Raw genomic sequence first — 18,353 nt, 5'->3', positions numbered from 1 at the left:
ATATAGAGATATACAGAGATAGAGATATAATATATATATATATAGAGAGATATACAGAGATATATAGAGATAGAGATATATAGAGATACATAGAGATAGATCTATCTATGTCACAGACATCTGGAGAACATGTCATTGACATAAAAGAAAGCTAAAATAAATTTCTGTCTGTGTGGACATCAGACGCAAGCGAGCTACAGCAGTTCAGTGAGGCAGCCATCACGCACTGCTCACACAGGCAGAGGAGCCCACGCGGGATTCAAGTGAGGATTGCAGACAACTTGGACACGAGTCGATACCTTCTCTCCAATCTCGGTCTCGTCTCCAGCTGGAAGGATCTCAAGGTCAGGCTGAAGCGCACACGCCTCCACCACACGCCGGTACCAGGCCTCTCTCCTCTCCTGACCAAACATTATGTTGTCTTTCAGCGTGGCATTCTGGATCCAGGCCTGCTGGGGAACGTAGGCCACTGAACCCTGCAGGGAGACAAACGCATTGGAAAATGTCATGGCATTCTGTAGTTGATGACGAGCAGTCAGACAGAGCACATTCCTGCTTCCAGAGGATGAACCACTCTGTTATAATGTCGCCACGCCCCATCGGTGTGCAATATTGTGAACAGCTTTTAGACTGAAATGATCCTAGCCACTCACATTAATGGGAATGCAGAATGATGTCATTAAATAGTTTGTTTCACTAACTCTGACTGCCTTCTGCCACCACTTCAATCCTGTGAGCTGGCCAGACTTAAAGTGAACTTCTTGGCTCCATTTCCGAGTAAATGTAATTAAATTGACACTGGTGAGTGTTCTGTCTGCATGTCGGTGTGTGTGTGTGTGTGTGTGTGTGTGTGTGTGTGTGTGTGTGTAAACTGTCTTGTCTTATTGATTTTGCCTCTGAGACGCAGAGCACTTTATGAAGAAGAACTGTAAAGGAACAACAGTCATGAAGGGCCTGCGCTCCTTTAATCGAGGTTACTCGGCGTTGGGAAAGCAGCAGACAGTGTGTTTGTGTGAGAGAGCCAGAGCAGCCACCTTGACCGACACGGCTCCTTCCAGCTTGTCCATCTCTCCGAGCAGGGCCGACAGCAGCGAGGACTTTCCCGAACCCACGTGTCCCACCACAGCCACCAGAGAGCCTTCTGGGATACACACATTCAGCCTGCAGAGACACAGGGACATTCAACGCACCTCACTTCATTTAACAAATAATCAGCTTCATTTCTTAATCAAGAAACAATGACATACTTATTAAGTAACATGTAGTGCAGGTGTGACCCCTAATAGTCGACCATCTACCTGGTTAGAATCTTAGAGATGAATCGTCACAGTGGCGGAAAAATGCAGTAATGAAAGAAAGGATCATTCCACTCGGGCTACATGGGGGTGTTGTCTGACTTTACATTGAAGTGCTTGGTTACTCCCAATAAATCATGACATAAATCCCCCTCTTGTATTGACATTGCTTTAGAAAGGGACGTCAGTATGGACAACAGGGACAGCAACTCTTTCATCCTACCTTTGGGCATGAGAGTGATGTTTCAAATAGACACAAACTAATTGTGAATCTTTTCAATGAAGTCGTGTGCACAAGCTGGTATTTTGAACATTACATTTTGCTTTTTATTTTGTCATGTACGTGAATGCGCTGAAGCATCCAGAGGAAAGGTGACACTAACCTCTTGAGCGTCGGTGATTCGGCTCTGGACCAGCTGAAAACTCCATCCACTATGGAGATGCTGTGTGAGGCTGGGGGAAGAGAGGACGCATGTTGGGATACTGTATGAAGCGCTTTCACACTACTTGTCATCATTCACCCGCTCATACACAGATGGGAGGGGCTACCGCGCCCACTATCGGGACTAACTAACATTCACACACCCTAGGCACAGCTACGGGAGCATTTTTGGGGTTAAGTGTCTTGCTCAAGGACACATGGACATGCGACCAGCAGAGCCGGGTATCAAACCGCCGATCCTTTAAATGAAGGACGACCCAGCTCTCCACTAAGCCACAGTCGCCCAAGAAAAAGGATCTACACAAGCAGTAGATAAGAACTCACAGCCGGCTGCCACTTTGTGCTCGACGCTGTCCTCCTGAAGCTCCTCGTGTGAAAGAAACACCCTGAGCCGCTTCAAGGACACGCTGGCCTGAAGAACGACACAGAGGGAGGAGACCCACTAAGACCAGTGGCAAGATGCACAACAGAGTAGACTCACAGGCAAAACTGTGTCGCTGCACAGACGCATTATTCTCCTCACATTTATTTATTCTCCTCACATTTATTTATTCTCCTCACATTTATTTATTTATTCTCCTCACATTTATTTATTTATTCTCCTCACATTTATTTATTCTCCTCACATTTATTTATTTATTCTCCTCACATTTATTTATTTATTCTCCTCACATTTATTTATTCTCCTCACATTTATTTATTTATTCTCCTCACATTTATTTATTCTCCTCACATTTATTTATTTATTCTCCTCACATTTATTTATTTATTCTCCTCACATTTATTTATTTATTCTCCTCACATTTATTTATTTATTCTCCTCATATGTATTTATTTATTCTCCTCACATTTATTTATTCTCCTCACATTTATTTATTTATTCTCCTCACATTTATTTATTTATTCTCCTCACATTTATTTATTTATTCTCCTCATATGTATTTATTTATTCTCCTCACATTTATTTATTCTGCTCACATTTATTTATTCTCCTCACATGTATAAGTGTAATAGAGCTGAATCATTGTGAAGCTGGGCACTGAACTAATAACATCACATTCTTTAACATGAAACACAGGTCAGTACAGAAATAGAGGAGTTCTTTTTTTGTCTAACCCCATGTGATGCTTGACAAAAGTGTTTAATTTTAGTAGGAACATTTTTCACTAAATTGAGCAGTTGACATTAGTAAAGGTGAATCAACAATGCTGAGGTTAGTACGTAAAAAGAAAGTATACACCTACAAGAGAAGACAGCAGCCTAGTTCAGTAAAGGTGGAAAGATCTTCACAGTGAGCACATTTTAAAAAGGTCCAAACCTATGAAGGCAAATCACCGTCAAAATCTGAAATCAAATCCAATCAAACAGCCGCCCGTGTGTTTCACTTTGTCGAGTGCTTTTACATCACTCCACGAGGGAAACTTTACTCTGCTCGCTCGCTCCAGTTTGTCTTTTTGACAGTAAGTGGGTGGAGCCAGTCTCTACATCTAATTGGTTACAATCCTCGTCTTTGCACAGACCGGATATCACTGTGACACTGACTCAGATTCTCAGATTGCACTAATAATAATAATAATGCAGTAATAATGTACATCTTACTGCACGGCTACTTTTACTTTCTGCACTTAAAGTACATCTTGCTGATCATAACATACTTGACTAAGGTTTTGAATGCAGGTATTTACTGGTAGTGGATTGTTTCATCAGTATTAGTACGTTTACTGCAGTGAAGGATCTGAATACCTTTTCATCCACTAATTACTTGTCAGTGATTGAAGTTGGGCAAACAGTTCATATAGAAACAGTGGTTCCTAACCCTGGATCCAGATCCTTGAGCGGGTCCAAATTGTTGCTCATATTATGTACAACTCCATGATATCTCTTCTGTAAACACACCAGTATGATTCAATATGATCACATCATGTTTGAATCATTTCAGATCAAAGAGCTTCTTTGAGCTGTTTGACTATCAAACACACATTGTCTGGAATAGAATGATGAGTGAATTTAAATCAATCTGAGCAACTTGACTCCATTTACAAGAGAAACACATTTTGAATTATTGTATTTCAAAAAGCTATTCACATCGTTTGTATTTCATCAGCCTCTACAGTCTGAACACTTTACAAAACCTGTCAGACAAATGTAGAACATGGTGAGTAGTGGAGGATTGAGAACCACCTCTAACAGACCTAGGGTCTGTGTCACAGTGATATCCGGTCTATCCGAAGACGAGGATTGTAACCAATAGATGTAGAGATACAACGGAGACTGGCTCCGCCCACTTACTGTCAAAAAGACAAACTGCAAGCGAGCGAGCAGAGTAAAGTCCCTCTACCTCACTCGAGAGGGACTTTCGCTCATGGAGTGATGTAAAAGCGCTCGACAAAGTAAAATGTGCCTTCATACAAACCGTGTGAAACTCCTGCAGCACAGAGTCAGAGACATACGTAGGAGCGTAGAACGAGAGCAGCCTGGTACAGCTAACCAGGCAGGAGAACTCTTGGTTTGACTTTGACCTCTGAAATGAGTGCGTTGAAACACACACAGTTAACTTTGATAAGTAACGGCTATAAAAAGATACAAATATTTGTATCATTTGATTACACCATCATTTTAGTTTATTTAAAAATGCGCCTCCAAAGAGTATCTTACAGAACTCTGGGCAGACTGCTTAAATAACAACCACTGAAAAAGAAGCTAAACAAACGGTTCTACCATGAGAGCACAGCTGTCCCTGCCTCATGGTTTCACCAACAGCTCTAGAAAGCCAGTGTCCATCGGGTCTGACACCAGCTCATGTGTGTGAAGACGTACAGAGCTTTATTGTGCGCACACATCATTTCTACGTCTTGCCTCAGTAGTGGGAGATTGACAAGGACTGATTGAGTTCCAATTGATTCAGTCACTAATGTCCAAAGATGTTCAGATTGTGTCCCACTAGTTCCCCAAGAACCACAGAAACCCAGCAGCAGCAGCAGCAGCAGCACTGTAGAACCACAGTGAACCGCTCTCCTACGAGTCCCGCCTCCTGATGCCCTGAGCTCACAGCAGACAGGCAGCGGAGCGGCTAGGTGACGCCACGACACCATGTTTTATATCGTTTCAATAATTCAGAGAACATATGCTGGATCGGCCCTCACAAATTAGAAAAACACTTTTTCTCACTACCCTCTTGTGACATCGTTTTGGTTTCACTGAGCCTCGTTTTGCAGACGTTGAACAGAAGAGACCAAAGAATGGAACCTGAGGAAAGTGGTTTGTGTGCTCAGGTGTGTAATTACTTGACAGAGTGGGATTCAAACCGGTTTAGCACTGTGCCAGAAAGTCCAACCCAGCTTTCCGGTCTGTCTAGTAATAGAAAACCAAGACCCAAAGTTTCCTCTGTGTGTCTCAGTGGAGGTCAGTCAAGACCTCACAAGGACCAGTGTGGAGGGCTAGGGGGGTCTATTGGCAGACATGGAACGTAATAGTCACAATGAAGTGAATGATGAGTGAATGATCACATGAAACCTTGAAAACTGAATATTTGCAGTTTGCATAATCTGGTTGAACTTAATCTACTCGTTCTGCTCTTGAAGCACACGTCATCCAAGAGAACCAATTAAAAGAGATCGAACTGTCAAGTAGTCATATTGACATTTAAGGTGTGTCGATTGATTCACAATGTCTACTCATGCTCCGAACAACATGGGAGTAAACATTCCACCGAAAAGTTGCCAGAAGCTGCCGGTAGCCTTTGAGCTGCACAGTTTTCCTCAGTCTATAGCTAGCTGCTTCATCTGCTCAAGTTAATGATAATAATACCAATAACAATCTCACAGTCAGATGTGTCAACACCTGGACAAATGCAACCAAAACTACCGGCATGAGGAGACACCAGTAGAGGGATTAAGTGGCTTTTGGTTGGTTATTCAGATGAAGGAGTCCTTTAGAACGTTCTGGAGGAGTCCTCCGTGTGGCATTTCACCTGCAAAGCCTTCCGATCCAGAGATGGTTAACCAGGACATGCTTTGATGAGACTGGGAATGTGATTTGTGCAGATCCAGATGTGATCACCTATAGCTCTCCTGATGTTATCTTGACAGCTGAGCTCTATCACCAAAGTCAAACACTGGACCTCTTCCATTCCCTATCTTCATCCTCATTGAACACCAAACATGAAAGGCCGTGCTCCACAGCGGAGACAACCACGGAGGCTCACTAACCTGCACCATACTACTGATGACCATCGGCAGCATGTTGAGAGGAAACCGCAGGATGTTGAAGAGCGCCAGTGACACGAAGGCCTTCTGGGCATCGAGCACGTTGCGCTCGTCAATCAGCACGTACACAGTGAAGGTCGACAGGGCAACCTGCACAGTGACACAGCAGGAGGGAGACACCAACATGATATTACAGTCCTGTTCAATTGATTGTGATGTTTCTATATACAGAAAATGAGATAAGCAGAGTCCTTTTCCCTACAAAAGTTATGACTTTCAGACACTTGATCATCTTGTCATCTTTTCCAGTCTGTATAGGTGCTGCTGCCTGCTTGGGTGTCTGCACCAGCTGGACTACATGACGCCATGTCCACATGACGAGATGAAATGATCTACGCACTTTTCTGTCTTCATTGTGGTGCATGTCTGACCTTCTGTGTTGGACTCACCAGGAAAGGAGCACAGATCCAGGTGAAAGTGGACATGGCACCCAGGTAGGCAGTCTTCTTCAGGACCTGCAGCTCACTCTCACGGATCTCTGACACCTTGTCTTTGAAGGCCAGCTCCCAGGCGTACAGCTTCAGAACCTTGATGCCATTCAGCATCTCATTCATCAGCTTGATGCGATTGTCTTTACTCTTCATCTGAGCAACCTGCTCAATAGACACAATGTCAAGAAACAAAGGCACGTCAGACAATGCTGCAAACTGACACTAGCCCGACTGTGACCCTGGTGGAAGAGGACCTCTGTGCGTGTTCCCTCTGTGCATGAATGAAAACAACACCACCAACACACCATCCACAGGTCGTTGAGCCACCTGAACACTAGAGGCAGCAGAGGCACTACATGAAGCAATCATGAAGCTTTGTATGGCTTTAGGAAAGATGTGTGTGAAAGTGTGTGTCTGTGGAGAAGTCCCACCTGGTAGGTTTTGGTTTTCATGGCGATGACGGCATTAATGGGAACCATGAGAACCATCACAGCCACTCCAGCCAGCACGGACGGACCCAGGTTCTGCACAGCAACAGATCAACGCTACAATTACCGCCTTATGGTCATGTTGTAGTTTACATCCATCTCATACGCAACGCTTCCATCTGCAGCTGTTCAACCAACAACAACACATCAGCCCTCATGTTCACTGGAAGCATTTCAGAAGCGTCATCCAGCAACACACCCGTGGTTTTGATCGCTGCTTCATTGATGTGGTACCATATACCTCGTCATACATATTGTACATCATACATCATACATACATACATACATAGTGTACCTACGTACAGACAGAGGCAGAACTTATGTTTGCAGCTTCACGTTTTTTACTTGCTGTCCATATAGTCAATCACAAAAATGGCCAATTTCATGACATTATTAGCAAAGTTCCTGGATGGCTGCTGGTGCTAATTTGCTGTGTTCCAGATGTTTGGCTGAGAAACATGAAAAAAAGACAAAAGCCTATACATAAAAGAAAGAAATAAAAACACGCTAACAATATATTACTCTTACTTAGCAAAGTATCAAAAAACATTGTTTTAATCACCATCTCACAACTACACTGCTGAACCACTGTGTCTTTAAGTGTTGAGCTGTACATATTGGTTTCACGTAGTTCTGTTTATTTCTTTGTCAGCTCTGTTCCAGAACCGACCCCCGCATCATGTCCCACCACAGCAGGAGTTCACGTTCACGTCACTGCAGGCTGCCGGTCAAGTGTTTACGTCGGCAGTCCAAAATCTGCCCCGGTGAGACTACCTCTGTTAGTGAGCTGGGACCAGTGTGCTACAGCGTCTACAGTTGCTCTGTAACCCTACCTGCCAGAGAAAGTAGAGGGCGAGCACCACCTGCAGAGGGGCGGACCATATCATGTTGATGTAAGTGATGAGGTCCATGAAGCGCTGAGCGTCCACCGACATCAGGTTGACGATCTCTCCCACCGTAGAGGTGCGGCGCGCTGCGCTGCTTATAACCAAGGCCTGAAAGAGCAGAGTCAAAGCCAAAGCATGCAGCTGACCGGGAGAACAACTGTGACATCCAACAGAGGACACTTAGCTTACTGAGAGTTTGAATCAACTTAGGTTTTTACTTTTACAAAAACCCAATTTAAAGCTGGACTTAAACACGTCCTCGCTCACTATGCAGTCTGAGCTTTTAGTCTTCATTGTATACCTAGTCTACACCAAAGACATTTAAGAAATGACAGGTATCCCCGTACCTTCCTGTAGACAGCTCCTATGATGGCAGTGCGCAGACGCATGCCGGACACAAAGCACACGTGAAAGTACTTCTGGAGGATGAGCGACTGCACACAGGTGCATATGAAGAGCAGAGCCGTGTAGAAGTAACCGTGCCAGTAGGGGGCACTGGAGTTGTTGACGAAGCGAATCAGCAGCCTGGACATGTCGAGTGAAGAGAATGAGCATATTAACACTTCGTCATAATGAAATCACCAACGAAATGTTGGTTTGATCTTCACGAGCCTTTCAGAGAGCTGTGAGCTCGGTCTCAGGTAAAGGGAAGCGCTGCTGCTGATTATGAGACTGTCCATTCTGGGCTAGAAGGTCGGTGTATTCAGGAACTACTTAACAGCTGAACTAAAGAGAAAGGTCTTTGCCTCTTTCACAGACAGCGGCATGTGTCCTAGGAGGTCTAGGTCTCAGCCTGAGTCCAGCCCACAAAGACTAAACCTAAGGGGGTGTTCAGGCTGGCCTCGTCTTTCTCATCTCTAGGACACGTCCCATGGCTGGACGACAGAGTTGTAAATACCAGTGGAACTGGATTCATGTTTGAACTCATCCAAACATGAATCTGTCCATCATCTTAATAGTTCAGCATTGTATGCAAGATAACAGGTATGTTTATGCCCAGTTTAATGTAAAACACAACATATATAGTCGGGGGTCCCTGCTCCATCGCTCTATCAGTTTGGGGGTCCTTGGCCTGAAAAACGTTGGAGACCCCTGCTGTAAACAGCTGTGTATGCATATTATGCTTCACTAAAAGAGTAATCAACGGGTCAGTGAGGATTTACCCATCTAATATAAAGGAAGCACATCTGCTCTGTGCTGTCCTGACAGAATATACCAGTATGCGTTAAGCTTGGGACATCTCCAGGACATGTGTGGGGGTGGCAGGTTCCTCTTAGCACCGGTTGCAGGTAAAGTCCAGGACAGCTTAGCCTTTGACCAGTGGAGCCGTGAGGCGGTTTTCTTAGTCCAGAATGATATAGTCTGCATGGAGAGGTGGCGCCTTCGCCTGCCCCAAACTTTTCCATTTGACCCATATAATGCAAGTTATTGTGTATGGAAGGTGCATGTATGAACCCCAGACGCATCAATGATTCATTTCATATGAAACAGATAATGCTGCAAGGCAACGTCATTCCTTTAGAAAGTGTCAGAAAAACGTTCTCACCGGAGGATCTCAGGCCCAACGAACATGAGGACGTCCTGGATGATCTTATAGAGGCAGGAGATGAGGAAGTAGGGCCCGAAGGTTAGGCACAGGGCCCAGAACAGGGAGGGCTCCTTTGTCTTCTGGGCTTTTACGATCAAGATCTCGGACTCCTCCACAGCTCGGACCTCTTTGCCCTCGCTGTGCGTGGCTTTCTTGGGCGAGTACAACGTTTTCTGCTCCGTCCTGAAAGGAGACGATTGTAGGAATGGCAGACCGCTTTAATAACGTATTCTAAGTAAAACAGGTCGATAGGAGAGTCGTCTACGATTCATGTGTTCTTCTTCTCCATTCAGTGGACCTGTAGTCCAAGATGAGATCTATTGTGAAAATAAATGAAACGTGAAAGTGAGGCATTTTAGGTGTTGTAAGTTGAGACTTCAGACCGAAGCTGCTCGCCAACACATCTCATCAACACCTCTGCGTACCAAAGGAGAGCACTATATTCCTCTTCCTATGCAGTGTGAGCAGGGTAACAATGTGGAACACTTTCTGGATGTTTGGTTGAAGTGGTCGTGCTCTGCTCTGCTGAGCTCCTGACCTTTTGACTTTTTGGCACTCTGTGTTCCAGCGGCACACCAGCTGTGGGACCACTCTGTGGGAGCAGTCCTCAGAGTTCAAAGACCACAGGTCCTGCTCCTCCAGCGGGCGCCTGTAGCCCGTCACCATCATCCTGCGGAGACGAGAGGAGCCTTTAAATCAGACTAACAGTGGACATCATGCTCCATAGGTCTTCCGCACAACAGACTGTTGACATCCGTTTCAATAGCAGAGACAACATTCTACCGTGGGGAAGACTATGATTTACCCAGAAGCCTCAGCTCCTCCATGAGAAATGCTTATGACTGAGAGCACATTATTCAATTGTACTGTTTACCTTTAACAATGAAAGAAACCTGACCTGCAACTTGTTCTTGAATGATAATCAAATGCTAGAGAATATCATTTTCCCACCATTACTACCACGATCAGATGTTTGACCCTTAAATCTGACGGAGGATGGGTTCACAATTGATCAAGTCTGTCTTGAAGCAAAGTTTGTATGTAAAGACATGCTCGTAAGTGTGTGCTTACCTGGTGATCCACCAGAAGGATATTCTGGAGAGAAAATTAGCTCCAGGCTCAGGGCAGGGATTCTGAAGACACAAACGTTACCAAAAAGATATTTAAAAGCAGATTCATTGATCACAGAATGAGGTTTTTATTAACGTCTAGAAATCCCGCTCACCAATATGGACCCCGATTGTAAATAACACTTTTTCTCAGAGTCATCAAATCTGATAACTCTGACACAAAACACATTTTAAGTCTATAAAGTGCTTCGACAGAGCGCCTGGTGCTGTCTGAGGGGGGCCAGGTGCGCCAGGCTTCAGAAGCCTCGACTCTCCGGTACATACGAGCGATGTAGTCTCACCGAGTCTTTGATGGCTTCAGAGAAGAGAGGCGGCTGGTCCGTCAGGCAGGACAGGAACAGAGAAACCAGCAGCAGAGCATAGTAGACATAGAAGGTGGTGTACCTCCACACACACACCGTCGACGGCTGAAATCAAAAACATGACGGCGTTTGACCCGTGTGAGATATTCTTCTGTTTGTGGTACGTTTGCTTTAATCGAGGTCTCCCCTGAAGGTAACCGGTTATACTACTTACTTATTACACGTGCCAAACCAGACCAGTCACATATCTGTAGGTTCATGATTAACTCTATTAATCCAACTGTAGTTCAGCCCTGCTCGTTCAAGACTGACCTGGTCCAGGGCCTGGAAGATCTTGGACCTGAAGGTGACCGTGGCACACAGCAGTGCCAGCAGCCAGTAGATCAGCATCACTCCAGACGACTGAACCCCTTTCATCCGTTCATACTGGATCAACAGGGTGGCCAGCAGCTGGAGCACAAACACATTCAAACACCATAGTAGACAAAAGATACACACCTCACTGGAAACAAAGGAAAGCAGCTCTACCACATTGTTCTGCAGTGTTTAATGCTTCCCTTTCTTCTCGTTAAAAGACCGCAACCTTCTCTTAAACAAGGGGCGGACTACATATCCCATCAGGCCTTGGAACGCTCTGCAATTCCATTGGAGGAAATGGATCAGTGATCCATGTTGCCTGTTGCAGTGCAGACAAAGATAACTGAAGCCTACAGGGCCCTGTTCCAGCGCATCAGAACCACACCAGAACCATGGACCGCTCTTTACCGTGTGCAAATAAACTATACTCACAGAGAAAACATGCAGGCTGAATTTCTCTTTGACACGTTTAATCTTCACGACACAGTCAAAAAAAATCTAAACTAAAACAACATCTGAACTGAAATATTCCAGAATATACATAAACACGTAAACAGAACCTCTAAACATTGTTATGATGAATCCACATAGAGGCTACAGGGTGAAGCCTTTCTATGTCAATGACAAAGGAGAACTCTCACCATGGTGAAGCCCAGTAAGGTAGGACTGACTAGGTGGACGGGTGCAGGGACAGCGCTGCCATAACTTCTTTCCCAGAAAGAGAAGAAAACATCCGACCAGCAGACGATCCACAGTAGAAGACCAACCGCCTGTGGAGAGAAGAGCAACGCACAGCGTCCTGTTTCATGGAAACCAACGTTATACTAATGACGCACTCTGAGAGAGAGAGAGAGAGAGAGAGAGAGAGAGAGAGAGAGAGAGAGAGAGAGAGAGAGAGAGAGAGAGAGAGAGAGAGAGAGAGAGAGGAGAGAGAGAGACAGACACAGAGAGAGAGAGAGACAGAGAGAGACAGAGACAGAGAGACAGAGACAGAGACAGAGACAGAGACAGAGAGAGAGAGAGAGAGAGAGAGAGAGACAGAGAGAGAGAGAGACAGAGAGAGACAGAGACAGAGAGACAGAGACAGAGACAGAGACAGAGAGAGAGAGAGAGAGAGAGACAGACACAGAGAGAGAGAGAGAGAGACAGAGACAGAGAGACAGAGACAGAGAGAGAGACAGAGACAGAGACAGAGACAGAGAGAGAGAGAGAGACACACACACACACAGAGAGAGACACACAGAGACACACACACACACACACACACAGAGAGAGAGACACACACAGAGACACACACACACAGAGAAAGACACACACACAGAGACACACACAGAGAGAGAGACACACAGAGACACACACACACAGAGAGAGAGAGAATCGAAACAGGAAGACGGAAAAAAAACATGGCAACCAAAATAAAAGTGAACGTGTGGTCACCACTCTATGGACAGAAATGCACTTCCTCCTACAAAGTAAAACATGAAATGTCATAAGGAACACTTTACTTTGACAAGTTCAACTCTATGATTTCAAAGAGCGTTTTGTTTTGTGCGTCCTCAATCGTGCATTTGTCACACTTTTCCCTCTTCCAGTGTTCATTGCCGACACGTCAGACAAACCACTTCTCTATTATAAGCTGAGCTTCACACACACACACATCTCACGGATGACATATTCACTAGTGCAATTACAAATAAGAGAACACAGATTGGCATGGAGAGCAGGAATAATAAAACAAATGACATTCTCACAATGGGACAAAATACCCCCCGACACAATCACATGACTCACAGTTTTAGCTTTGTTAATGTGACTCATACATATGTAGCCATGGTCGTGGCTACGGAGGTAGAGGAGGTAGATGGGGGCACATATCCAGAGGTAAAGGCATGGCAGCCACACCAGGACAGTGTTCTGGAAGCACTGGGTGAAGTCTGGGTTGGCAGTGTACCAGGTCCGGTTCCAATCCTGGTAGAGGGAAGAAGAACACGCTGAGATGTTAGGGACTTAAAGGGAACGAACATGAACACATGAACCTTTCCTCCAGAATAGGGTACAGAAACAGAGCTTTTCTGTTTGATCTGAAGTCCCCGTTCAAAACCGCAATGTTCTATTCTGGCCACTAGGAGCAGAGCAACAGCCAAACGGCGACAGATACACGACATCATTCTACTCGCTTACAAACGCTGGTGATGAAGTGTAGGGCCATGCTGCTGTGAAGCCAAAACAATGAGCTTTGAAAATGTCCAAAGACGAGAGCCAGGAGGGTCGCATCTTCCTTCAGCTTAGTAACGGATCCGCAACAGCTGCGCTCTACAGCAGCGTTAGTCTTCCTGGGGTCCACAGACCACGGCTGTATGAACACAACCGGATACAGCGTAGGAGGAAAAAGCTCCCCGGTGTGCCGGGCCAGAGGCCGAGAGGGCATTAGAGCGCAGGAAGCTCTGTCCGGGGGCATCGGGGTAGAGGCACGGGAGCCCCGGTCCACTGCACCTCAACCCTGAACCACAGCCCGGGCACGAGCTGGGTCACACTCTGCGTCTGTAGCTGGGAGACGCAGGCAGACACGTCACGCACAAGACTTTAACATCTGGACAGCACAGAGCACCAGGAGACACGTCCCGTGTGTGGACATCCGGGGGATCACAGAACCACGGTTACATTCGTAACTCACGTTGGTGCCACAGTGGCTCCGGTGCCTACAGTTACTGTGATGTGGTGCTCACTTACAATGATATTCGCCGCAGCACATTTAAGATGCGGCTTGAAAATCGTCGATAATGTTGAATGTGTGACGACGTGTTCGGTGAGCACCCCGGTACGGACCCCGGTACGGACCCAGGTACCTTTGAGAAGCTGTCGGGACGCAGCAGCGGGCAGTTTGAGGACGGTACCGCGCAGGTTCTGCTGATGCACACCAGCCTCAAACCCGTTCTGCTCCCCCCCACAACGACACGATGTGAGCTCCGTGACAGGACAGGACAAGTGTCCCCGGTGAGGTCTGAAACATTTGGATCGAGACTCGGAGTGCTCGGTATTAACGTTAAGCATGGAGACACCGGCGGCTCGTGCTTAAGCCGGTTATTCAACCAGGTTGCCGTTACTGTGACACAGAACAGCGGTGGTGGAGTGAGTAATGAGTGGGGTCTATTAGCATGTGCCGGGTAGCTAATAACAACAACCGGACAGAGTTGTAATAGAAAGGAAAAGAAACACAGGTCGTGAAAATAAACGTACCCAAAATGGATCGGAACTGTCCACACTGCAGAACTTGTCAAGCCCCATTCGCAGCGTCGCAACAGAAGTTTAAGCCCCGGCTGGTTGGAGTGTTTTGCACGCAAAGCTTTCGTTTTGTAACCTGAGGTTAAAGCGGAAGGTTGCTTCCTCGTCTTCTTCGTTGGTAGTAGATAAAGCCACGTGAGAGGTGTATACTGCCACCTGCTGTGCAGTGTGCACCGCTGCGTGTAGCGCCGTGGCTCAGTGAGCATCTTCTCCTTTCACGACTGAACGTTCACATTTAGTCTAAATCCCGTGAACCAAGCTTGACCGCAGTGGGTTTTTATCCTCTCCCTTGAGTTAATAGCATATCTTCATTTTAGAGGTAATCTAAGAAACCACAGCTCTGCTGAGTCAACACACACATTCCTCTCTGTGTCTTTAACCTCTTCAAATGGGCACGTGGCACTAATTCACGTCGATGCCACATGAATTCATTTTAATTAATTTATGAATCCATGGGATTTAATAGCTCATAAGTGTTTTAGCAAAACAAAAATGAACATATATTAATAATAAAGGGGTAACCACCCTGGGATCAGGGACCAATAACTAAACTGTTGATTAAGTCTCAAAAGGGGTGTGTGGTGGAAAATATTCCTATACTGAAATACATAATACCAAAATCCAGGTTGTCTTTAAGTATTTATTCTCTGCACAGAGAAGGTTCAGTCATCACACAGAATGCGTTCAGTCTCAGTGAGGAAGAACCAAGAAGAAAGTGATCAAGCTTTCTTTATACTGAGCAAAGGTGGCCAACGGTACAGACATCTCAGTCTCAGACTTCTGGTCTCAGACTGATGGAGCAACATTCAAAAACAAACAGACAGCAACCAAAACCAGCGGCCCAAAGGCCGTGGTGCTGGAACATTCTCATACAACACAGTTAGTTATCTTCATGAACAGAGAGGGAGAATTCTTCTTCTGCTCAACAGAGACACGCTGAAGTCCAACAAAGTCCAGAGCAAAGTGACTGATGCATGAGTACAATATACTGAGTAGAAATGTATACTACGTAGAAAATACCATTACAATCCTCCCCTTGATCATTTCATTAGATCACTACAATAGTATATATTCTCTGCTAGAAGTGAGAACATAAGTCAATAATATTTCATAACGATTTTAGTTAAGGACATCATTAACAACTAGCATAGGAAGGTGTTGGTGAGCTGTCTTTGTGTAGTGAAAACACCAAGCCTGTGGAGGAAACAATCTGTATCATAGTTGTGAAAAGTGTCTAATTGTGCAGTCGTTAGAACAGAGTGCTCATGGGAATACAGGAGGAGTGGATGGGACACTGATTTGTTGATGGCTCACACTGAAGGACAGTCTAACAGACGGATTGACACGTACCATCATCTGGACAGTTCACTAGTTAGTTTGGTTAACATTGACAGACGAGACTAGAGAAGTTTACTGACGTGTAGACAGAATAATTAAGATGTTGAAACAGATTTCGTTGTAGCCTGTCGTCAATCAGGGGCATATCAAAACATCAACACATAATACTCAAAATGGTTTACATATGCACATCATTAATCAATAAGGTTCAGGCATTAGCTTAACCTGAGCTGAGATGAGGTGAAGCACAGACCCTCTCTGTTGAACAGTGTCATAAGACAACATATCAGTGAGTTTCATAACAAACAATAATCAAACAACTTAAACAATTTGTAAGAAATTCTATCATATTACCATAATGCACATTCAGAATCAAGTGTCAGTTTAATCGATTACTTTATCAGGTAAACTAAAGAAAAGCACGAGCTGTTTTATGAGATCATATTTCTCAGATAACAAGCTGTAATTAAAGCTTCAAGCAGCATTGATCGGGCCCTCGCAACGTCACACACGTCAAGGGTACTGGCAGGACTCTGGTTGATGCGGCAATGCATTTCTGTGACCATCATACACTGCATGCACAAGTTAGATGATATTTCCTGCGTCAACCAGCAGCATAGCAAGACCATGTTGCCAGGTCTGATTGTATTTGGACTTACATGAAAGTTAACAGAACAGCAGTGTCATTTGTTTTTACTTGAACACTTTAATTTGACACTGTTTTCATTTTAAGCTCTTCTGTAACTTTAGATTGTAGTGTGAAGCATTCATTGTAACATTTAACCTGATTCTCATGTAGAAGCTCTAGACAGATCATTTATACTAATGCCCACTGACATGGTTTGAAAAACACTGTTGATTAACTTTTGTTCTCCAAGCATCTTAGTTTGCACATATTTAGATCAGAGAAGTCTTTTTCTCATGGTGTGCCCACAAACCCTGTTTGGGCCGCTGTTATTATAGAATTCTGTTTACGTCTGTGGTTGCCAGTAGGTGGCGCTATGACTATGAGTTAATATTGGCATGCAGAAGTCCTAAAATCACGACAGCAATCAAGCATGTCAAGTTTGGGGCAGTTTTGACAAAGTAAGGTTGAGTTACAAAAGCTTGATGGATGATGTTGAATCATGTAAAATTGCCGCGACACCAAGTCCATGTTATCCGATGAAACATCAAGCTTTTAGTAACCTTTAATCGTTAAGGTCTTTAGGTTGTTCTGACCAAATTCTAAGCTGATCGGATTATTTCCCTAGGAGGAGTTCGTAGTGCAGCACCTGGAAAAGGAAATAAAACCACAAGAAATTCATACAAAATTCAAATTGGCTGACTTCCGGTTGGGTTTAGAGCATGGACCCCTAAGACTTTTTTTTAAGTCTACATGTGATACACCTGCTTACTTAATTTCATACATCTAGGTGAAACGTACTGCGAGGGCTGCATCGTTGAAATATTGTAGGGGGCGCTATCGAGCCGAGTTGCCACTCTGAAGCATTAAAATCACATCAGATAACTACATTCAGGATTTTAAATGTGTGTGACAAGTTTGATTTTGTTTTGAGTATTTTTAGCCCCTCAAAAACACCTTTGTTTTTCATGGCGAGGAATGCATCGCCACGGCAACGGCATTTCACGAAACAACAAGCTTTGAGTAACTTTTAATCACAAAGGTCTTTAGATTGTTCTGACCAAATTCTAAGTTGATCTGATTAGTTCCCTGGGAGGAGTTCGTTAAAGTAGAGCGCCTGGAAATTGAAAAAACGACACTAGAAATTCAGACTAAATTCAAAATGGCTGACTTCCGGTTGGGTTTAGGGCATGGCCCCAAGAGACTTTTATTTAAGTCCACATGTGATACATGTGCCTACCAAATTTTGTTAATCTATGTGAAACGTACTGCGAGGGCTGCTTCGTCGAAATTTTGTAGGGGGCGCTATTGAGCCGATTTAACACTCTGATTGAATAAAATCATATTATAGAACTACATTTTGGCCTTGTGATCTGTGTGTCAAGTTTGCTTGTGTTTCGAGCTTTTTTAACCTCTCCAAATGACCATCGTTTTTCACGGCAAAGACTGCGTTACCACGGCAACGGCGTTCGACGAAACATCAAAAGCTTAGAGAACTGGCATTATGAACTTCTTACATTTGTGTGGAACAAATTTGATGTTGATCTGATTTTCCAACTAAGAGAAACAAGCCAAAGTATAAAGACTTTAACTTACTGTTGCCAGTAGGTGGCGCTATGACTATGATTCAAAATTGGCTTGCAGATGTCTTCAGGCCTGGAGTTTAATCAAACATGTGAAATCTGGTAAAGATCTGATGATGCGGAGTCGAGTTACATCAGTTTATTCGTTCATGGCGAAGGATCGAAATTCGCAGAGCCGCCACGTCGCCACGCTTCGACAACTTCCTACAATTTTCACAATGAAGCATTATCAAGGTCTTAAGGCTTTTGTGACAAAATTTGAGAGGGATCCGATTAATCTGTGAGCAGTAGGGTGTCAAAGTACACAACCTATGACTTCCTGTTGCCACTAGGTGGCGCT

The 18,353-nt window shown here is 44.6% G+C and overlaps 1 protein-coding gene across 1 annotated transcript in view; it reads right to left on the bottom strand.

Annotated features, from left to right (window-relative positions):
- The window catches only part of abcc1 (ATP binding cassette subfamily C member 1 (ABCC1 blood group)), a 27,615-nt gene extending 13,053 nt beyond the window's left edge, over positions 1-14,562 (bottom strand). The window contains exons 1-17 of the mRNA XM_068724765.1: positions 14,423-14,562; positions 12,977-13,153; positions 11,827-11,955; positions 11,141-11,278; positions 10,808-10,933; positions 10,468-10,529; positions 9,935-10,066; positions 9,355-9,579; positions 8,156-8,333; positions 7,755-7,916; positions 6,865-6,957; positions 6,392-6,595; positions 5,946-6,092; positions 2,062-2,149; positions 1,679-1,748; positions 1,035-1,161; positions 300-476 (exon numbers count right to left, since the gene is read on the bottom strand). Coding sequence (XP_068580866.1) covers positions 300-476; positions 1,035-1,161; positions 1,679-1,748; positions 2,062-2,149; positions 5,946-6,092; positions 6,392-6,595; positions 6,865-6,957; positions 7,755-7,916; positions 8,156-8,333; positions 9,355-9,579; positions 9,935-10,066; positions 10,468-10,529; positions 10,808-10,933; positions 11,141-11,278; positions 11,827-11,955; positions 12,977-13,153; positions 14,423-14,470 — 2,283 coding nt within the window. The 5' untranslated portion in view covers positions 14,471-14,562. The remainder of the gene's footprint in view (positions 1-299; positions 477-1,034; positions 1,162-1,678; positions 1,749-2,061; positions 2,150-5,945; positions 6,093-6,391; positions 6,596-6,864; positions 6,958-7,754; positions 7,917-8,155; positions 8,334-9,354; positions 9,580-9,934; positions 10,067-10,467; positions 10,530-10,807; positions 10,934-11,140; positions 11,279-11,826; positions 11,956-12,976; positions 13,154-14,422) is intronic.
- Between the last annotated feature and the right edge of the window lie 3,791 nt (positions 14,563-18,353).

The sequence above is a fragment of the Cebidichthys violaceus genome, unplaced genomic scaffold (genome assembly GCF_023349555.1).
Source record: "Cebidichthys violaceus isolate CVI_PGR_0920_01 unplaced genomic scaffold, fCebVio1.0.p SCAF_32, whole genome shotgun sequence".
NCBI lineage: Eukaryota > Metazoa > Chordata > Actinopteri > Perciformes > Stichaeidae > Cebidichthys > Cebidichthys violaceus.
The sequence above is the reverse complement of the archived record's forward strand: the minus strand, read 5'-3'. Positions and strand labels throughout refer to the sequence as shown.